Source organism: Protopterus annectens, chromosome 5.part0, assembly GCF_019279795.1.
Source record: "Protopterus annectens isolate FY-2018-M chromosome 5.part0, PAN1.0, whole genome shotgun sequence".
Lineage (NCBI taxonomy): Eukaryota > Metazoa > Chordata > Ceratodontiformes > Protopteridae > Protopterus > Protopterus annectens.
The window spans coordinates 878,912,842-878,936,955 of NC_056735.1; the positions used below are offsets into that span (position 1 = coordinate 878,912,842).

The following is a 24,114-nucleotide window of genomic DNA, read 5'->3' on the forward strand; positions in this document are numbered from 1 at the left end:
GAGTTCCACTGACTACAGTAATACAACATCAGTGATTTTGGTTGATGAGACCTATGAGGAGGTTTCTAGAAATTAAATGATTGTTCACTGTGTGATATGTTAATGCAAGGGCAAATTTCCTAAGTGGATTACAGATACTTAAAGGTGGATTATTGTCTGATACCTACATTTTTTGGCATCCCAAAGGTCCATAAGGATTTGTTGATCCCCCATTGAGACCAATCATGGATGCCTGGGTTTCTAAGACATTTCCCCTTTCTAGGTTTGTTGATTCAAAAGTAAAAGGAGTATTAAATAAGTTGGAATACCTATTTAAAGATTTGTGGGATTTTTTTTTTACTAGAATAAAACATTCCCTGCTGGAATGATACATGGAATTCCTCATTTTGAATAGTGAGCTTTCAGGCATGGGGATTAATGTGATTTTGACTTTGCTGGATATAGTTTTGGCATATATTTTTATACAGGGTTGGTATAATGGTTAAGGTGTTTACCTGACAAACACAAGGTACAAGGTTTTATTCTCACCTTTGGAGGGGAATTTGTCTAGGCTTAAAATGTCCAACAAGGTCAGCTTGCCTAGTACTTTCCTTTGAATCTATAGTTTGAGGGCACCTATTATAGTCAAAGAGAGGGTGTTGCTATGGGAGCTGCCTGAAGCCCTCTCTTTTCCAATATTGTGATGGCTACTTGGGAAAAGAAGTTTGTGTTTAATTTGAATTTTGCAAAATCATGGTCCTTTTATAACAGGTACCTTGATGATGTTTGTATCTTTTGGCTTGACCATTCTGCTAGAATAGGTGTTTTTTTACAGTATATTAATGGTACTACTTTGTTTCTCAAGTTTACATCATCTAGGTCTTTGAATGTTTTACATTACCTAGACATAGAATTAAGGAGGGATGTAATAAATAATAAAATGTATGTCATCTATTTATAGGAAACCCACATGCTTGAATTCTAGGTTGCATTTCCCTAGTTGTCATCCATTGTCCCAAAAGAAAGCTGTGGTTAAAGAACATATTGTTAGAGCAGCAAGGATGGTATCAGAACCTACAGACTTTATAGATGAATGTAACAAACCAGAGCAGATGTTTTTGAGGAGAGGGTACCCCGATGGGCTTTTTGGTAAAATTATTAATGAAGTTCAAAAGGAAAGCAAGTCTAGGATCTATAGTATATTGTTGGGTGCAATCCCACAGAACAAGTAGATCAATTGTACTGATAAAACAAAATAAATGATTGTATCCATTGCTTTGGTGTTTGGAAAATGTTCAGTCCAAAATAAATTCAAGAGCTGTCTTTATTAATAATCTTGAGGCAATCATGCAGGTCTTCCATAGAAGCCTCCAAATAACTGAGCTTAGTTTTCACATCTCTAAACTTTTTTTTTTAGAATTCTGCATAGCTGTAATGACTTCTTTAGATTTTTTGAATTTTGTGTAATCAACAATGGCATGTTTGAAGACTTTGAAGGGGACTTATGGGATTCCAGAACAGAAATGCCAGCTGTATCATGAGTACATTCCGTTTCTGATATACTGTGGTCTAGCTGCAATAAACTACTGGACTCAAAAAATACCAAAATGTTCTTATTAGATAAAAGTGCCCACTTTATTTCTAGATGAGATGTATGACCAAGAACCATACAAACTAGTAAGTGATTTACAATATTTTCCAAAAACTCTTCATAATCCCACAGCTAATGCAATGCTAACTTTCCTGCCTATCAAATACATGTGAAAAAGTTGTATTCGGGTTTGTTAACCAGGCAGTAGGAATGTTTTAAAGACATGACTTGGGAATACATAGGCTGAGTTAAAAGACAGAATAATGAAAAAATGTATACATATCAACAGTATACAGTGGATATAAAAAGTTTACACATTACTGTTAAATGCCAGTTTTTTGTCATATAAAAATGAGACCACAATAAATTATTTCAAAACTTTTCTCACATTTAATGTGACCTATATAATTCAATTAAAAAACAAACAAATCTGCGAGGGGAAAAAATATAAAAAATAAAAAATGTACAATAAGCTGGGTGCATACATGTGCACACCCTTAAACTAATACTTTGTTGAAGCATCTTTTGATTTAATTACAGCATTTAGTCTTCTTGGGTAGGAGTCTATAAGCATGGCACATCTTGACTTGGCAATATTTGCCTACTCTTCCTTGCAAAAGCATTCCAAATCTGTCAGATTGTGAGGGCATCACTTGTGCACAGCCCTCTTCAGGTCACTCCACAGATTTTCTATTGGATTCAGGTCTGGGCTGGCTGGGCCATTCCAAAACTTTAATTTTCTACTGGTGAACCCATTTTCTGTTGATTTGGATGTATGCTTGGGGCCATTGTCATGTTGAAAGATGAAATTCCTATTCATCTTCAGCTTTCCAACAGATGCTTCGAGGTTTTGGGCCAAAAGTGATTGGTATTTGGGACTGTCCATACTTTCCTCCACCTTGACTAAAGCCCCAGTTCCAACTGTAGAAAAGCAACCCCAAAGCATTATACTGCCACCACCGGGTTCCCCATGAGGATGGTGTTCTTTTGGTGAAGCAAAGTGTTGTTTTTGTGCCAAACGTACCTTTTGGAATTGTGGCCAAAAAGTTCAACCTTGGTTTCATCAGTCAAGGCAAACAGAACACAACTCTAGATGAAGTGCCCCTGATAAGCAAAAGAGCAAATCCAATGGAAAAAAACTCCAGAGGCACACCACAACAAATGGAGCTGACCTGATGCAAATCTTTTTATTCACACAAAGAGCACAGAACAATGGCCAGTAAGTGCTTTCACATTTCTCTGAATGCTTCTTCAGATTTAAAAAGTACTCCTTCTATAGTACATCAATATAAAGGCAGGTTTAACCAGTTTGCACCAATCAAAATCATCCCATTACATTGTTAATTAATGCAGTAATCAAAAAATCAATTAAATCATCTCTGCCTAGTAGTGCTTAAAATACTGAAGAATTTAGTGTGTCATCACATAACAATGCATACAGAAAGCATATGCAAATGTGTGCATGCAATAAAAACAAACATATATATATATATATATATATATATATATATATATATATATATATATATATATATTTACTCACTAATAAAATGTGCATAGAAAATATATATAATAAGATATAACCATATAAAATATGGACATTCATATAAATGTCCTACATGTAAAAACATGTTTATTCTAGCCATTTAACATTCATAATGTCAGTAAAATTTCATTACCATAAAAATCTGCTGTTCCATATAAAAACTACTATTCCAGTGAAACCCTATCATTTAGGCCGTGTAACCTATCTGCTTATAACCTCAGGATCCATCTAGCTTCCTGCTTCTTAGTATGGTTCCTGATATCACCTAACCTCACTGTTTTTTATATTAATTCCATCACCATAAACCAAAGCTTATGTGTTGTATCTGGATGCATTACATGTCTTGCAAGAGCATTATTCTCATCTTCTCTACTGATGGCATAAATGTGTTCCCTCACAAGCTCTCTCAGTGTTCTATTGGTTTTACCAACATAGAAGCAATTGCATTTCTGACATACAGCTACATACATGAGATCCCTTGTCTTACAGTCTGCCTATATCTTAAAAGAAAATACATGACCTGTGTCCTTGCTCCCAGACATGAAACTGCAATGGTTGCATGACCTACATGGAAATATCCCTACTCTGACAGATCTGGTCCTATACTTTTCAGTCTTCTCATAGCACAATATCCTTTTCAATGACTGAGTATTCCTGTATGTAAGATTTGGTGTATTCCCTGCTGCTTCTCTGACTTTACTGTCCAAAGTGAGTATGTGCCAATTATTGCAAATGATCTTCTTAATCTTTCTACTATTGTTTGTGTAGGGTATCACTACCCTATTTATATTACCAGTACTTCTGCTTCCATTAGTCTCTGTACATAATCTCTCTCTATTCCTCTTAATGTATGGTTTACATATTTCCACAGGGTTTAATCTATTGAACACCACTTTAGGAGAAAACTCAAAACAGATAGAGGATGTGTCTTTTTTAAGACTTCTGAAAGCAGAGATTAATCCATTATTGAAACTGACCAGGACTTAATTAACTGCTGTTACATTTTAACATTTTTATTTTAAATGAAGACAAGGCACTTCTTCCTCCCTTTCAGTGGTATTTATTACACACATGTAAAGTGTACCTGGAAAGTACCAGGGAGACTCCCCAAACAAAGGAATGCATAAGCTTATATACTGGTGATACTGCTGACAGTACAAAAATATAAACTAGACCAATTGAATTAATACACAAGACAATTAACCAATCAATGGTTTACCTGTAGGCTTAAAGCAGTTCACATTACTACATCTCAAGGCAGAGAAAGAAAATTGGATACACTTCAATATAAGGCACATTTCCTGCTTTCAAGCAGGCCCCTGTTTTTCAGTGCTTTCCACTATTCACAGTTTACTCAGAGTTCACAGTACAAAGTTAATTTCAATCCAGTACTCAATTTCCTTAAACACATACTTTGGTCATTCATATTCTACAATCCCCCATTTGATGCTGTGTAAGCATCATCATTTAGTTGATCATACATTTGCCCTAAATCTAACATAACCATGTGGCTGATTCCTTCAACATTGTCACACATTTTTATTTCATCATCCATATTCATAACTGCAGGCATATAAAACTTTGGCACCTTTTTAGTAGTCTTAAAAGACATTAATTTCAAAAGCAATGCTTTGATTAAAAACACAACAAGAAAAGAAAGCTAATACTGCGATTAATAAAATTAACTTTAATAGTCCACCTCCCCAACCTGAGAACAGGTTGGTTAACCATGCCCATGTGGAGTTATCGGCCTCCGTGGCCTTAGAGAGTTCAGAGATGCTCTGAATGAGTTTGAGATGGCTTTAAATTTCATACTGATTGTCAGGAATAAATGTACAACACTCCTCCTGAATTAAAGCGCAAGTTCTGCCTTTCACTGCTAGGGTGAAATCGAGAGCCATACGGTTTTGAAGGACTACAGCTCTCATGGCAGTCAGTTCATCAGTCACTAGTTCTAAAGCAGAAAATGTGACATTGCTTAATACTTCAAACAATTTAGACAGTTTTCTCAATTCCCACATTGATTTTACTGCTCCGTATGCTGGAATTATACCAGCCCGTGATATGATGTCATCACCCAAGTCCATATGAGATAGTCCTTTGGTGCCAGCATGAGCTAAGTTGTGATGATAAATCCATAAAGTGTCAATTTGGCCTACCAGATTGGCAGACTTATTGACTTCTCAAACATTCCGAATTTTTCCTTGAGGTAAAGCAGATTGTATGTTGAATGGCTGGGAGTGGGACTAAATAACCTAAGAAATAGCTACAGGCCAGTTTCCTGGTAGCCATTTATAGGCTTTTCTACCACACACAAAGTAACAATCTTCCACCTTAGTAGTGATATTACTATTTATATAACCTTGTTCAGAATGAAACACCTTCTTATCAATCAATCCTAGCTGTTGGTATAGAACGGAATTATTTCTTACCTCTTCGTATGTTTTATGCACCAGTTCACGAAATGAATCATAGGTAGTGTTACAGTAGGAGGAGCTATTGCTATACCTGCATGGAACTGCCACATTACAAAAACTCCACCCTACCTTGACTTTACCAAATTTCTGAAAACACACAGTTCCATTTTGACGGTTAAACAGATGTAATGCTATCCTGTCTTTTGAAGTGACATTTGAAGTGTCATAGATCAGATTCATCCAGGTTTCATTAGTCCCTAAAGGGACTGTAATTAGCATCAATCCCCCATGAACAGACATTCAGGGATGATGCATAGGCAAATATAATAGCTTGGTAGGTGTTGAAAGGTGGTTGACAAATAGCTTGTTTGGTGTGATGCATTGATGGAGCAGGAAATAAAAATGGCTACATTAAAAATAGCAGTACAACAAGAATGATCATCAAAATGGCTGTCCAATATTTTTGTGGAAATGGTTGTTGAGTCTGCGGAGTGTCAGTAGTTTGGAGTTTTTCAAAAGGGTAAATCTTAGGCATCGTCAGGTACTGGAAAAGTTCTATTTCGAGTACGAGTAGCATTGGGAGGAGAATCTGGAAGTGAAAAAGGTAAAGGTTGTTGAACTTCAGACGGCACGACTTTTATTACGTGTGAAATATGGATCCAAGTTAGAGATCCTTGAAGTTGCACAGCAGATGACGTTGTCAGAAGAACCAGGAAGAGCCCCTTCCAGCACAGCTGGAGCACTGTTTTTCTAGAGAAGGACTTAACGTAGACCCAATACCCTGGTTGTAGAGCGGATGCCAGAAAAGGATCAGGAAGATGTTGAGCGGCTGCTACTTGTCGATGGTGAAACTGTAGGTTAGAAACAAGAGATTTGCAGTACAAAAGAATATCATTATCAAATGCATCATATTCAGAAAAGGGTGGTGGCGGTGTCATGGGCATACTCAGAGGGTGACCCATAAGAATTTCATGTGGAGAAAGACCCTTAATAGGATGCGGTTGTGACCGCATAGAAAGTAAGGCTAGTGGTAAGGCCTGCACCCAAGTTAGGCCTGTTTCTGAAGTGACCTTAGCATGTCTACTTTTTAAAGTCTGGTTCATGCGTTCAATAATACCTGATGCCTGTGGTCTATACGGACAATGAAATTTCAAAGTAATGCCTAGCATTGTACATGATTCAACTAATTTAGCAGTAAAATGCATTCCACGGTCAGAGTATATTTGACAAGAAACACCAGAACGAGGTATTAATTCACAACACAATTTTTTTGCAACTGAAATAGCATAATTTTTAGCATGAGTAGGCTTTTAACCACCCCGAAAAAATATCAACAATAGTCAAAACATATTTAAAATTAGTACAAGGTGGGAGTTCAATAAAGTCCCACTGTAAAGCACAAAATGGTCCCATTAGTTTTGGCACCGGTTGAGCAGGAGCCAGAGTGCCCTTTGAAATGTTATGCTGTAAACAAATGGAGCACATGCTCAAGAAATGTTGCACAGAAGCAGAAAGTCCTGGGGCAAACTAATCCTTCTGGATTTGTTTGATTAATGCTTGTACCCCAACATGAGCTGGCAAATGATATGCTTTTATAAGAGAATTTAGCATAGATATAGGGCAAATTAATTTGCCATCAGGATGTTGCCAAATTGAATCAGAGCGTTGGAAATAACTATGGGCCAGCCATGTTTTTCTTTCTGATTCCGATGCTTCATTTTGTAAAGCTTTCAAAACAGTAGTGTCAAAAGTAACCATTTGTAAAATAGGCTGCAGAAATTGTCCCTGAGCTGTATGTGAAAGAGCAGCCTGCTTGGTAGCCCAGTCAGCCAAATTGTTTCCCTTAGCTACTAGGGAGTCATTAGACTGGTGAGCTGCACACTTGACAACAGCAATGTTGTTAGGTAATAATAAATCCTGTAAGAGGTGATCAATATACAGGTAATTTTTAATTGGTGCCCCAGAGGATGTCAAAAACCCCCTTTCCTTCCATAAGGTACCAAAATCATGAACAACACCATGGGCATAACATGAATCAGTATAAATAGTAACAGATCTGTCTTTGGCCATTTTACATGCATGCAAAAGTGCTAGTAATTCTGCAGCTTGTGCGGACGTGCCAGGTGGTAATTGTCCAGTTTTTAAAACTGCAGATGGTGAGCAGACTGACCATGCAGCCTGGCGTTCCCCAAGATTATTTCGTAAACAGGATCCATCTACAAAAAGAACTAAATCAGGATTAAGCAAAGGAACATCTTGTAAATCCAACCTAGGAGAAAGAACAGTGTTAACTATGAGCACACAATCATGTGGTTCGCCCTCGTCACTGGTTGGAATTAATGAAGCAGGGTTTAGTGGTGGGCAACGTGTAATTTGAACAGCGGAATTAGTTAATAAACTTAACTCATACTTAGTGAGGCAAGCATTGGAAAGATACTGTGTTTTTGTTTTTAAAAGTAATGCTTGCACCGCATGAGGTACTGCTAGTATAGTGTCATGTCCAATGTCAATGGTGCTGCCATATCGATCTAAACAGCAGCGGCTGCCACTGCTCATAAACAGGGTGGATAGCCAGAAGTAACAGGGTCTAGCTGAGTGTTATAATACGCTATAGGTCTATAGCCTCCTGTGCGTGCTTGCTGCAACAGGCCCAGGGCAGTTTTATTTCTTTCACAGCAGAAGAAAACAAAGGGTTTAGAATAATCTGGGAGCCCCAAAACAGGAGGGTTTACTAGTGCCATTTTAATAGCCTGAAAGGCGTTTTCATGTTCAGGGGACCAAGGCAGAGGGTCTGTGACCTCCTTTTTTAGAAGCTGTAACAGAGGGGCCAAATTTTCTGAAAAATTGGGCACCCACTGTTGACAACATCCTACTTGGCCGAGGAATCCTCTGAGTTGTCTCTGAGTTACAAGGCAGGGGGCAGTCTGGATGGAGGTTATTCTACTTGGAAGTATTTGACGTGACCCTATAGAAATGATGTATCCCAGGTATTGTACCGTTTCTTGACAGAACTGCAGTTTAGATTTATTTACCTTAAAACCTCGTTCGGCTAAAAACTTTAAAACTAAAAGTGAGTCCTCAATACAAGACTTGGTATCTTCCGAAGCTATAAGAATATCATCTACATATTGGACCAATACTGAACGTGGTGGTAACTGTAAATCCTGCAGTTGTCTGTGCATTTCTCTAGAGAATAGGGTTGGAGATTCTACATATCCTTGGGGTAGTCAGGTCCAAGTATACTGTTGACCTTTATAAGTGAATGCAAACAAATACTGACTATCTGGATGTACTGGGATAGGGAAAAAAGCTGTTGAGATATCTATAACCGTAAAACAATGTGCTGTAGGTGGAATGCAGCTTAAAATCGTAGCTGAGTTTGGTATGATTGGAAAAACAGGCAAGACAGCCTTATTGACTTCCTGCACATCTTGCACAAATCTGTAATCTTGTTTACCAGGTTTCTTTACCGGTAGAATTGGTGTATTACATGGACTTGTTGTAGGTACTATAATTCCTCATTGTACTAAGGCTGAAATGACGGGGGCAATACCAGATGTGGCCTCTACCATCAAAGAGTACTGTGGTAACCGAGGTAACTTTGCTCCGGGTTTTAAAGTTATTTTGACAGGAGTGGCTGAAATCAGAAATTCAACATCATTATCATGAGTGGTCCATAGATGAGAGGGTAATGAATTTAGGTGGTTATTCTTATTGAGGTCAGACTGCATACACATTGTCTGCAGAGTGACATTTTCATCTAAACTAGCCAAAATACTATCTTATTTATGTGAAGGTACTTGTAAAAATACTCCTTCAGCTGTTCAGAAGATGGTTGCTCCCATCTTACAGAGCAAATCTCTTCCCAATAAATTTAAAGGTGCTGAGGGTCCTACTAAAAATGCATGATTGTCTTGTAAGGGTCCCAAAGTTACTGGAATTGGGACGGTTTCAGAATATTCAGTAGGAATGCCAGAGACACCTACCCTTCTAGTTATGTTATTAGAGAGGAGGACATTTATTGCTGCTTCGCCAGCTAACATAAATTTGGATGCCCCAGTGTCAATCAAAAATGGGTATGGTTTATTTTTGACAAGTAACATAACATGTGGTCCATCTTGATTCACAGGGATGAAGGGGCACAACTGCTGTTGTCTGTGTTCAGGGAACCTTCATTGTGATGGCTGCTGATTAGATGGAGTCCAATTAGAATTCCACTGAGGTGACGTATCAGTGGGTGGGGCAGGTTGCTCAGCCAGATACGGACATTCATTTCTCCAATGGCCTACTTGGCCACAATTGAAGCACTCTGTCTGATTATTATAGCTTTGGGGTGTGGCTGATCGATTTTCCTGCCAGTTTTGTCTATTCTGGATTTCAGTCCTTGGCACCTCTCCCTCTTTCCCGTCCTTGTACTCCCCGTCCACGCTGCCCGAAGGCAGTGCACATCTGAATCTGTGCTTTGACCAATTTTTCCTGTAAATCCTTTTTTTCCTTTGCTAAGTGGTTAGAGAGGTATTGTACTTGCATGACTAATTCATGCAATCCAAGACTAGGCCAATTTAAACATACTTCTTTTAGTTTATCCCTTACTTGTGGGCATAACCTATCTGTGAAAGCAACCAACAATCCGCTCTGTGCCGGCCCTTGGGTGGGTTCTGGGTATCCAGAGTAAGCCTCAAAGGCTTCAGTGAGATGACTTAAATACTCGTCCACAGGTTATTCTTCTTTTTGAAGAACTGACTTATTTTGGACCAGTTGGGTGTGGGTGGAACTATCACTGTAATAGCATCTACTATTCGCTGTCTTACCACTTCAAACCCATTTTCTCCTTGTGCATCATGTTTTGGAATTGTAGTAGGGACATTAGCATGCTCCCAAATTAGTTTCATCAGATCAGCCGGTATGGCGTACTGAAGAACTGCCCTGACTTCTTCTATTGTAGGATTTTGCAAACAAATATGTCCTGCCAGCACACGCTGGAACTTAGCTGGATTAGTACGAATGGGCGGTAATGATTTGGTAATGGCTTGAAAATCAACCGCCGACCATGCCCTAGGTACTACAATGGTCTGTGGTTCCTGTGCACTTCTAGCATGGGCTAGGTTAGGTACCTCTCTTAAATGTAACAATCTGTCATCGCCTGACAAGTCCGATCCTGAATCTGGATTAAATTTATCTGGCCCAAAATACCCATCCCCACTGTCAATTATAGTGGGTAACTGGCCAAAATGCCTTCGTCGGTGTAAATGTTGCTTCCCTTTTCCTTTGTAATAAGGTTTAGCTCTAAAATACATTACTGCTTTTGCTTCTTTATGAGTCTTACTACGAGTTTTTGGTCCCTTTTTTCTATCGCTTGTTTCTCGATCAGATTCACTAGAGTGACTGTCCACAGCTTGTTCTCTTTCTCTAGGGGTGGAATCTTTAGTGGTGGAATCTGGCTGCTGTACTTCCGCTCCTTCTTGAGTGAGGGGGGGCTGAAACTGTGGGGGTGTAACCGGTGGTGCAGTCAGTGGTGGCGGCAGCCAAGCATTATCGTCTTCTGAGGATTCAATTATCTGCAAGTTAGCTAATTCCTTTACAGGATAAAGCCCTTTAAAGGGTGGATCCTTCAAGCATTTACCTTTTACTACATCTAAATTACTAGCAGTTTGTTGTAATTCTCTTAATTGCTCTTGTAATTTCTGTTGATTATCTTTTGAACTACTAATAACCGAATCCTTTTCTCTTTCTTTCGCCTCTGTCATCCAATCATTAAATGCTGCCCAGCACAACCCTGGTATTCTTCTCCCTTTTTTCTTTAACTTTCCTTGGAGATTAAGCAAAATATGTTTATTAAAACTTCCATTTTCTGGAAAGGTGAGTTTACCATCACCCTTAGTGAGGGGGACCCACTGACTAATAAACTTACAACTGTCCCGGGACACACGAAAATGCATATAACCAGCTGGTGTACCTCTTTCTGGCTCCTTTATGGTTCCCACAGTCACTCCCATTTTCACACAATAAGCTATTCTGTATTTTACAGATGTAGCTGTGACATTTTGTAAACGTCGTTTTCCCCACTCTCGTATCTCCTTTCACTCTTATGTCGCCAGTGTTTTGTTTTAACCCACTCTCATACTGCACAATCAATAGCAGAGAAAAAAAAAATGCATGCCACTTACCTCAAAACAACTGAATGAGAAGAATTATTACATTTCTATAAAATTATATAGTCCAAATTTTAAAGCAAAAAAGTATAGGAAATGAAAGAAACACTGCCAGAACAGAAACTTCTGTCATGGGCCCTTTTACTAGCAGTACTTCGTTCAATCCCCAACTACTGCAGCTGTTGTCAATTCAGATCTGAGTAGAAAGCACCAATTGTGCATTTTAAATTTTTTATCTTAAATGAAGACAAGACACTTCTTCCTCTCTTTCAGTGGTATTTATTACACATGTGTGGGAGCCTCATGGAAAGTACCAGAGAGACTCCCTGAACAAAGGAATGCATAAGCTAATATACTGGTGATACTGCTGACAGTACAAAAATATAAACTAGACCAATTGTATTAATACACAAGACAATTAACCAATCAATGGTTTACCCATAGGCTTAAAGCAGTTCACATTATTTCATCTCTAGGCAGAGAAAGAAAACTGGATACACTTCCATATAAGGCACATTTCCTGCTTTCAAGCAGGCCCCTGTTTTTCAGTGCTTTCCACTATTCACAGTTTACTCAGAGTTCACAGTACAAGGTTTATTTCAATGCAGTACTCAATTTCCTTAAACACATACTTTGGTCATTCATATTCTATACTGCTAATGCTGATCAAGGTAATAACACTGTGCACAATATAAATGTGATACAATTTACCAGTAATCTGGAAAATACTTTGAATAAGCTTAAACATACACAATGGTAGAGATGGAGGCTTGCCTCTGCTTTAAGGTAGTACATACAGATCTGCAAATTTTAAAGATGCCCACTTTCAGCAACACATATCCAGAGTTGCTAATTAAATGGCAACAAGTGAATACTGAAACAAGCTGTGGTTACATGTGGTTGCTCATTGAGCAGTATATGGACATTGAGAGAGGGCTTATGGATGAAGCAACTAGGACACAGCAAGAACTAGCGACTGCCCTTTCAGTGATCGAAATGAATGATTTTTGTTAGAACTAAGTACACACTTAGCACTACTTGAAAACAAATTAATGCAGGCGAAAAAGAAGAAACTCAAGAGAGACTTTTTGGACTTCCAAAAGGGGAATGTCTTCTCGTGGCCACGGGAACCAATGAGAGGCAGAGATTCTGGCCAACCCACAAACATCAACCAATCATGATCGGCAACCTCACTTCCTACCACGTCAGCTGATGCACCCAACGTTAGTGAGTGAGAGGAGAGCATTGATGTGAACAGACAAGCTTTTGGGTCTACAGAAAGTACAGGATTAGGCTCACGAGGTGAAAATAGAGACATTTCCATTGTCCAGGATGTTCGCAGGAAGGAGAAACTGATACAGGAGATGGCGACAATGTCAGATGTTACGACTCTGTTTTGTCCTTTTCTGTTGTCCTTCCGATCATTTCATAAGCAAGCTTGAAACCCTCAATCGAGGACGAGGAAACGCAAGTCATCGGAAGAGAGGCTGGAGTTCCAGAAAAAGATTTTGCGACCGGTGAGTCGGACTTAGTGATTAATCTTTCCAGTTATGTTCTAAATGAAACAGAAAGGGGACTTTTAAATAAAGGACTTTCATTTATCCCGGCCAAGGGCATTGATTGTACTGAATTAATGTTGGACATTAAATTATTCACAAAGAAAGTTAGCTTAAACATGTTATATGGTGATAATGTGAGTAATGTAACTACAAGTTTTAGAAAACCATCCACTTTTACACTCTAGTTACATCCCTTGTTAGAGGTGTTTGAGAACGCTTGTGAGAGGGATTTACTGAACTTATTGGAGAGAGTAAGAGCTGATAGGAAAGATGTTTTTTACAATTTGAATGTCAGGGAAAGAGAAGCACTCAAGACTCTTCAAGACTATGAAGGAATTGTTATTAGACCCGCCGATAAAGGCAGAGCTATTGTTCTAATGGATAGAAATGTTTATGCAAGTAAAATGAGTGATTTATTGGGAGAGCAAGGGGCCTATCAGAATTTGAATGCTATACAGTTAGATAGGATTATAAAAGATGTACATAGCACATTATATGATATGTTCATATGTAATGTTATAGATTCTGAGTTGTATAAGTATTTTTTGATCGAGAAACCTGTGATTCCAGTTATAAGGGGATTACCTAAGGTGCACAAATGCTTGCTAAATCCTGCTATGAGACCCATTGTCTTGAGTAAAGGATGGCTAACAGAGTCTGTATCTATTTATGTTGAGAAGCAATTAAGACAGGTAGTCGATGCGACAACAACAGTGATTAGAGATACTCAGCATTTCTTGGAAACTCTGACAGAGTATGTGACAACAGGAGGTGATATATCCTCAGATTTGTTAGTTACTTTAGATGTCACCTCATTGTTTACTAGTATACCAAATGAAACAGGTGTTGAATATATGAGGTTGCTCCTGATAGAGAAAAGTATGCCAAGAGATTTGATCATTAGATGTGCAATGATCATGGATGTTATCTTGAAAAACAATGTCTTTACATGTGATGGCAACTATTTTCTACAATTGAAAGGTGTAGCGATGGGGACTCCATGCACCAATTCTTGTGCCAATTTGGTAATGGCGTATTGGTAGGATACCTATGTGATGCAGAATACACAGTACACAACTCAGATCAAATACCATAAACACTTTGTAGATGATGTTTTTTTGGTTTGGAGGGGTGATGAGGATAGTTTAAAAAGTTTCAGACAATATAAATGGCACTACCACTTTTCTCTCTTTTACAGGGAATTGGTTCAAGAAAGAGATAGAATTTCTAGATGTGTTAGTATGTAAACAGGATGAAGGGATAAAGACAGAGATGTTTAGGAAGACTTGTAGGAAGAATGCATTGTTACATCGCACAAGCATGCAACCTCTACACATTTACCGAAATATAGTTAAAGGTCAGGCCCTAAGGGCCTCCAGGCTCACCAGTGAAGATTCTGTGTTTTAGCTCAGGTTAGACAGTTTAGAGAATGAATTTAAGGAGAGAGGGTACCATAGCTATGAAACTGATTATATTCATGATGAGATTGTGACCAGAAGGGACACCACAGGTAAACCGTACATTAAGAGGAATAGAGAGAGATTATGCACAGAGACTAATGGGACCAGAGGTACTGGTAATATCAATAGGATAGTGATACCCTACACAAACAATAGTAGAAAGATTAAGGAGATCATTTACAATAATTGGCACATACTCACTTTGGACAGTAAAGTCAGAGAAGCAACAGGGAATACACTGAATCTTACATACAGGAATACTCAGTCATTGAAAAGGATATTGTGCTATGAGAAGACTGTAAGGGATAGGACCAGATCTGTCAGAGTAGGGACGTTTCCATGTAGGTCATGCAACCATTGCAGTTTCATGCCTGGGAGCAAGGAAGTTACTCACTCTGACACAGGTCATGTATTTTCTTTTAAGATATATACAGACTATAAGACAAGGGATCTCATGTATCTAGCTGTATGTCAGAAATGCAGTTGCCTATATGTTGGTAAAACCAATAGAACGCTGAGAGAATGCGTGAGGGAACACATTTATGCTATCAGTAGAGAAGATGAGAGTAATGCTCTTGCAAGACATGTAATGCATACAGATACAACACATAAGTTTCAGTTTACGGTGATGGAATTAATATAAAAAACAGTGAGGTTAGGTGATGTCAGGAACCATACTGTGAAGCAGGAAGCTAGATGGATCCTGAGGTTACAAGCAGATAGGTTACACAGCCAAAATGATAGGGTTTTACTGAAACCCTTCCTTAAAGATAGACCCCTTACTCATTAGTCACTTTTAATGGGTGGACCCCTATTTATTACCTTGGTACACAAGTATGAATACATGGTTTTATATATACACGAGTATGAAGTTTTTATGGAAGAGTAGTTTTTATATGGAACAGCAGATTTTTATGGTATTGAAATTTTACTGACATTATGAATGTTAAATGGCTAGAATAAACATGTTTTTAGATGTAGGATATTTATATGAATGCCCATATTTTATATGGTTGTATCTTGTTATATATATATTTTCTATGCACATTTTATTAGTTAGTATATATATATATATATATATATATATATATATATATATATATATATGTTTGTTTTTATTGCATGCACACATTTGCATATGTTTTCTGTATGCATTGTTATGTGATGACACACTAAATTCTTTAGTATTGTAAGCACTACTAGGCAGAGATGATTTAATTGATTTTTGAGTACTGCATTAATTAACGGTGTAATGGGATGATTTTGATTGGTGCAAGCTGGTCAAACCTGCCTTTATATTGATGTACTATAGAAGTAGTACTTTCTAAGTCTGAAGAAGCGTTCAGAGAAACGTGAAAGCGCTTACTGGCCATTGTTCTGTGCTCTTTGTGTGAATAAAAAGGTTTTCATCAGGTCGGCTCCATTTGTTGTGGTGTTCCTCTTGGTTTCATCAGACTATAACACATTTTCCCACATGCTTTTGGAAGACTTGATGTATTACTTTGCAAAATTTAGCCGGGTCTGGATGTTTTTCTGCGTAAGAAAAGGCTTTCGTCTTGTACCCTACCCCATAACTCAGACATATGGAGAATACAGGAGATTGTTGTCACATGTAGTACACAACCAGTACTTGCCAGAAATTCCTGCAGCTCCTTCAGTGTTGCTGTAGGTCACGTGTCAGCCTCCCTGACTAGTTTTTGTCTTGTCTTTTCATCAGTTTTAGAGGGACATCCAGGTCTTTGCAACGTCACTGTTGTACCATATTTTCTCCACTTTTTGATGACTGTCTTCACTGTGTTCCATGGTATATCCAATGCTTTGGAAATTTCTTTGTACCCTTCTCCTGACTGATACTTTTCAATAATGAGATCCCTTTGATGCTTTGTAAGCTCTCTGAGAACCATGGCTTTTGCTGTAGCAGGCAACTGAGTAAATGTCAGAAAAATCCTACCAGGACAGCTGAACTTTATTTGGGGTTAGTTAGAGTTTCTTTAAATGATGGCAGGTGTGTACCCAAGAAGACTGAATGCTGTAATTAAATTAAAAGGTGCTTCAAAAAAGTATTAGTTTAAGGGTGTGCACACTTATGCAACCAGCGGATTGTACATTTTTTTATTTTTTTATATTTTTTCCACTAACAGATTTGTTTGTTGTTCAGTCGAATTGTACAGGTTATAGGTAACATTAAAGGTGGGAAATGTTTTGAAATGATTTATTGTGGTCTCATTTTTTGATATCACAAAAACCTGACATTTTAACAGGGGTGTGTAAACCTTTTATATCCATGTATGTAGGGGAAATGCATTCCTTCTATCTACATTCTAAACTTGCATATTTTTTCTGTGCTTAAGATGATGAAGAAGGAATAATCCTATGTGTGGCAAATTTGTTCTGAAAAGGCAGCTAGGACTGAGAAGGCAATGTTCCCTTTTTTGAGTCTTGCCTTTGACCTTGAGAGGTTGACAACTATTACTGTAGTGGAAGACAGGAAGTTAGATTTATCATATACAGTCTGCATGTCAAATGGGGACAGCAACAACATCAGCCTATATAATAAAGTGCATAATAAATGGTCAGCATACTATTTAACTGCAAACAATTAGCTCTAGTTACTGTCTGGAAAAAGTTTTTCCATTTGGGTTCTTGTAGCACAAGTTTGTAAACCTTGGCTAGTTAAGATTTACAAACTACTGATGTTAGAGAGTAAGGTATTGACAAGCAGGGTTAGGTCAGTCAGTTAATGGAAGCAGAAATTTGGTAATTGCCCTTTATATTTCCAGCCTTAGAAACATCAACATTTTCGTGCATGAATTCAGCAGCTTGTTTGCTATGTTTCTGACAGTCAATATGTGATCTGAAGAAGTGGGTCAGACCTATTTGTAGGTCTAAGTATTCATGTGTCCCCTCTGTCCATTGGTGCACATGGTTTACTATCAGGATATTACATTATCCACTTTTGTAGGATTTTGCTTATTCCTTTTTGAGGTTCCAGAGGACCTGCACACAGATTCTTTGGTGCTGATACAGAGATATCTGGTGAAAAATAGTTTATTATGGAATGTGGGCCACACTGTAAACCAGGTTTGATGACTACAGTATTGGCAAATAAGTACCAAAAGACTTGAGTTCAATATGGAATTCAGATACATTTTTACTGTACATTCATAGTTACTAGGCATGCAAAGTAAAAGACCATTGAGGAGCCTAAACCCATTTTCTGATTGCACCAGAGCATTGCCTGGTTAAGTGACTTGCTCAAAGTCACAAAGCAGGCAGAGACTGTAGAACTCAAACCCCAGACTAGAGACACCATCTTGTTAACAACTTTGTGTTTTAATGCTCCACACTAACTGTAAGACATTGCTAACTGCTGCAGACTGTTGTTCATACATTAATGAAAGTATATTTTATTTACTTGTTAACAAGGTTAGGCCCATTAGACACAAACACATTTTTCAGTGATAATCCAAGAACACTGCCTAATTAAGGCTCAGTCACACATTTTCCAAGTTGAGACGGAGTAATCCAAACCCAGGACCACTTTAACAGCTCATAGTTACTGCAGTGTGAGCTGCAAATATCATAAATAAAGACTCAATAAGTGATCCTTGAGAAACCGGATGATGCAGTAAGGAACATGTTTTCACCCACTTCAGCCCTAGTGTAGCTTTCTTAAGCATTTTGACAAGCCAGTTTTCTGTAGGTTTAGGCTTTTACATTATAATTTTAGTATAAATTAATAATGATGAACTGTATTTTCTGAACAAGAATACACTAATGGATATTTTTAATTGCTTATTGTGTATTTAAAATAGTTATCTTTTGTTATGCATATTCAACATCCATGTTCTTATTTGTAAAATAACAGCTTTTATGCATATTCAACATCCATGTTCTTATTTGTATAATAACAGCTTAGACATCCTTCTCTGTACAGCTTTCTCCACTAATAAACCATATCACTTACTGGTGCAGCCCTCTGGCAGACAGAGTAGGAGTTTGCAAACTAAAGTGTACTAATTTAAGCATCTGAGAATATGCCTATGATACAATCTCTTCGACCTTTGCAGGGTGTGCGTGTGTGTGTGTGTGTGTGTGTGTGTGTGTGTGTGTGTGTGTGTGTGTGTGTGTGTGTGTGTACGAGTATGTATATGTGCATGTGTGTTTGCCAAACAGATGTGGTAAAAGTAATTTTTGTCACCTTAATCATATTATGTTTCTAATATTCCACATAAGTAAATACCTGAAAATGAAATTCTTCACTAACAAAAAGCAATGTGATCCCTAGATATGGCACATAAAAATCTGTGTGGAATTGAAAACAAAGTGGGCTATGAACTACTTGGGGAAAGTATGTGCATTTCCTTGCTGTCCCTCATGATGCATTGCAACTCTGTGCTTGTAGGTTGGGTGGACATATGATATCTTTGCTGCTGTAATTGCATGTGTGATCATATATGGCAGTGTACATGGAATATCAAGCTGTGGAAGAAAGTTTTACAGATATATTACACTTTACATACTCAAAATACATGTAATGGCAGCTTTATTATATGATGGCATTATGCCAAGAAGGTGACCATAAATCTTGACATGTTTTATACCAGTAATGCAGCCTGAGCATCACATAATTATTTATAATGCAATATCATAACACATCATCCGAGGGCAAAATCAGTAGTTGATAACAACTCATTGTGAGTGTAGTTGGAACCCTAGTGGTGAGAAGGGAGGAAGAACATAAAATAATATTGTGTTTAACAGTAATAGATAACAGTAAAATAAAAAAGTATTACAAGTCAAAATAAAATAACGCACAAAAGAACTATATAAAACTGTGTTTATGTTGCTTTAGGAAGGACATGTTTATTGTGGCTTGAAGACCTGTCCTGAACTGTCTTGCTCTTCACCTGTAGTAGTTCCTGACTCCTGCTGCGAAGTATGCAAAGGTACATTAGAAATGTGATTTATTACAGACTGCTATTATAAGATATTTACTCTTGACTACCATTATGACAGTTTTACTCTTGTATTTACTTTTGCTGTAGTGCTACATTGTAAGTAAGCTATAGCTGTTTATTAATTGGTTGCAGGATTTTATTCCTTAACAGTTTCTCCTGATAGTACAGTAAAGATCTTCATTGCAATGACAAAGCAATCATAATACCAGTTTAACAAACAAAAAATGTTTGCTGAGCAAATTCTTAAATTTACAGGGTATGTACAAGGGAATTGCATACCAAAGTCTGACAACGACGTTGGCCTAATATCAAATGAGCCTTGAAAAGCAATATCTCAGTAAGACAGACAGCACACTTATGACTAGAACCAGAGACCTGAACCTTCATTGACAGATAAACTGTAAATGAGAACTATATTTATCAGCCAGCACCTCACTTCTCTAGAATAAAGTTTCTCTGCAGATTAAGAAATGTGATTCAATACCTTCCTTCAAACTAAACCCAAATGATTGGATGGATGATCTCTAATTTTCTCTGGAACTAACTGGCTTCTCCCTCTTTAAGAAAGGAGAGGGTAGGTATTAGCAAGGCATACATTATCATTAGACTAAAATATTCTTGAAGTACAAATGAATCCTATGAATCCTATACAGAAGTAGCCCATACTTAAATTAGTTTGTCTCTTGTTAACAAAGCCCATGTCAGCTGTGTGGCACATTCAAGCCACAGTAAATGTAAATGAAGGCCATGAATGTTAATTAAAAGAAGTCACAAATCTCATTTTAGGGTGGAACTTTTTATTAGATAAGCTAGTTTAAGGATAGTTTGAGTTAATATAAGAGTAGCTAACAGTTTGCTACATTTTCTTGCCTCAACTCCCATTCTCATTTCCAGGTAGAACTTTAACTTACACTTTAATAGCTTTATCTATATTTCAATCACTTACTGTCATTAATGTAGTCAAAAGAGTTTTAGTATGTACTGCAGGATCAAAGTAAGTAAATCATCATTCACTCTTTGTAAGTTATGTATGCTCTGTGTGTGTTCATTCAGCAGCTGAGAGTAGAGTTCAGAGGAAAACTGTAAAATATGATGGGATAATGTTCATGACTGGATAGTCTACTGCTGGCATATCATATAAGATACAGTGGAATATTACTAAATCAACTATGATGTTATGCATACCCCTCAACCCCTTAGAGCAAGAAATCTGGACAGAGCCACAAATAATGGGGGGAATGAAGCCCCAAATATAGAGGCAGTTTTTAAATATTGCTCTTACAAGCTTAGAAAGTTGATAACATAGCAGATTTTGCATGAATGCAATTTTTCTGAAGGATATGAAATCTAAATCTCTAATCTGTGCCATTATATTCTGACTTCAGTTCTCAATGATTTGCCAGTAATTTGTCAGAAAACCACAATTTTATGAGAAACAGGCCAAATTTATGAGGCAAAAATCTGGACATTCTGTGAAAATCTGGGCAGGTGAGAGGTATGGATGACAGTACATGATAAGGAATTTAGTTTGTAGGCTAACCCAGAGAGTACAAGCTAGCACTGACCTTTTTAATATATGGTGGAAGAAATCAAGGCCTATGAATACCTGTAAGAAAACGAGGAATAGACTGATGCATGATCAGTCAGTAAAGGCAAGATACACACTACAAATCTGTATCTCTCTCAGTAGTGCTGCTGTTGTTTTATGGACTGTACCACTACTACCATACTTTACTGAATTTTACTGAATTTTCAAACTAGTTTTTTGAAAATTTGCCCAAAAGTGTTCCATTTAACTGCATTTAAAAATATGTTTTTGCATTTTTTTGCTTGTAAATTTCATACTAATTTTTACCCCTACCAGGGTTTCCTCCTTAGACAAAAATACTTTCAAAGTCCTAAGCCAAACCAATACTGCTATAGAAGTGGTCCCTTCTGCAAAACTCCTCGGCATTACCATAAATGAACACCTAAAATTCGATCTCCACATACAAAAAAACATAAAGAAAATCCACCAAAAGTTAAGTATGCTCTACAGGAATAACCAATTTCTTTCCTACTCCTCTAGGCACACACTGGCAATTACATGCCTTCTACCCTTACTACAATATGGAGCCCCTCTTCTAACCAATCTCTCTACTTCCAATACCTCAAAACTTGAAAATTGCTATAATAAGATCTCTAAATTCGCCACTAAATCTAAAACCTCAACTCACCACTGCCTTACCCTACAATCTCTAAATTGGCTAGAACTCCCTAACCACCTAGACTATCTCCAACTAACCATCGCTCACAAACTAATATTCTACCCAGATTCATGCCCAGCCTTAACAAACATCCTTCCAGCTTACACCCCAAACAGATCTCTGAGATCTGAACACCAAAACCTAATCTCCATCCACAAACCCAAACGTCCCGCCGGCCAACTTCTAATCTCCTTCTCTCTAGATAAAAAATGGAACTCCCTCCCTCCTTCTCTTAGGACTATATCCAACTCTGAATCCTTCAAGACCCAACTTTTCTTATACCTGTCATCCAAATGGAAATGTTCCTGCCTTCACCTGGTATAAATTCTAGGGATCTCTCTCCACTGAGCTCTCCATACTCCTGCTCCTCTCTACCCTCAAGCTTAACCAGACTCAACTGACATTCACTTGACTCCAAGTATGTAAATATTGTAAATATCTGTATTGCCACAAAAAAAAAAAATCTGAATTTGCACTGTCTTATTATGCACATTTTATGTATTTGTATTTCCTGACTGTATGAATTTTACTCTTGTATTTTACCTTTAACATTATGTAACCTTTATTTCATTGTATTGCTTATAGAGCTTTTCTCCCCAGGCCTCCGCTGAAAATGGGCACTTCTTGGCCCAGTGGACTTCCCCAGTAATCAAACTGAAAATAAATAATAAATAAATAAATTCTAAACACAATGGCCTACATTGCTCCTTTCACTCCTTCCCAAGTTATTTTTTTATCATAACAATAAGAAAAATTCTGTTTAGAGGGCTAGACACATTCCAGTATGTAATAGCCCAGGTATTGGCAATGCTTTTCATTCTGCTCAGATGCCTCTTCTCTAGAAAGACTGTAATGTCATACCCCAGCAATCAGTGCCTCAAACCAAACCTTTCATTCAGAAATAAGACTCGTCATAGGTCATTTGGTCCATCTTATGTCAGCTGACTTGTATGACACATGCGGCTTGATCTTAGCCTAGATCACTGTGATAAAGGTGGCTGACACAAACAGTTTGTTTACTTATTTATGTATGTGCTTATTCAAAGACTTTATTTGTGATAATTGAGTAAATTATTCAGAATCAAAATGTTATTTTACTTTCTTTTTTACAGAAAAATATAAAAGTAATTGAACATGCACAACTTGTTTTTTGTGGAGGATAACTGTAATAATTACAACATTAGGTTTGTCTAACTTCCTGTGTCCCATTTCCTGCCCAGAAATTCTGTAAGAAAAGATTATTCTACAGAAAGAATCAATGTATGTGTGATACCTTACATGTGTCATAGATGGGATATATAGATGTAAAATCTAATGACCTAGTAATAGGAGTCTGCATGTCATGTGATAGTTTTTTCTAGAAAGTTCAGTCTGGATATGGACGTCATAGAGATTAGACCATGCTCTCACTGACCCTGTGTTATTTAGTTACTCTAACAAACTTAGATCTAACATCGGAGATAAAATGGTAGCAATAACAGAGACGTTTGGTAATTATTGACAGTCCAGGGTGACTTTGCAGTTTGTTCATGATTTGTTTTCTACAAGGGCATTATGTTCAAAGCCAAAGACGGAAACAGACTGACATGAGTAGCTAAATGATCTGTAATTTAAAAAAAAAATCTAATTTTAATGTTTTCTTTACAAAAGAAGAAAACAAAACTGTTTACTGTAGTGTGTTTAAAACATGACAAAGAATACAAACCAGGTATTGTTACTAGAAGAAAGTCTCAGATACTTTTTCAGTATATTTTCAAACATTCTGTTATTCTGGATGCCACTTTTCCAAATAAATGCAGAACAGATCTGGCATAAGAGACTTAAAGCATGATAATCTCATCTTTTTGTTTCCCAAGAGTAGATTATGATAAAGAGAAAACTCAGCCAAAAAAATTTACTGTTTCCTTCCTTCAGGTCTCGGGGTAGAACAAAGTAATTATTAATGACTACCTTGAATACTGTAGAGACATTAGTACCACTTAGAACATTGAAATAAGACGCAAAAAATAACATTTATTTTCAGTCTTTGGCCATAGTGGCCCTTTATGGGAAATATACCCAAACTTATCAAAACATTAGGATGTTTAGCAAATGAAGTTACTAGTACATAGCTAAAATAATTAATTGAGGAAACAGTGTGTGAAAGATAAAATATGAGTAAAATAAAAAAATAAAATAAGAAATAATATTTTATGTGTCACAA

At 37.4% G+C, this 24,114-nt stretch overlaps 1 protein-coding gene across 1 annotated transcript in view; it reads left to right on the forward strand.

Moving 5' to 3' along the window:
- CHRDL2 (chordin like 2) overlaps positions 1–24,114 on the forward strand; it is a 714,636-nt gene that overhangs the window by 355,456 nt on the left and 335,066 nt on the right. Inside the window, exon 5 of the mRNA XM_044072677.1 lies at positions 19,560–19,653. Coding sequence (XP_043928612.1) covers positions 19,560–19,653 — 94 coding nt within the window. The remainder of the gene's footprint in view (positions 1–19,559; positions 19,654–24,114) is intronic.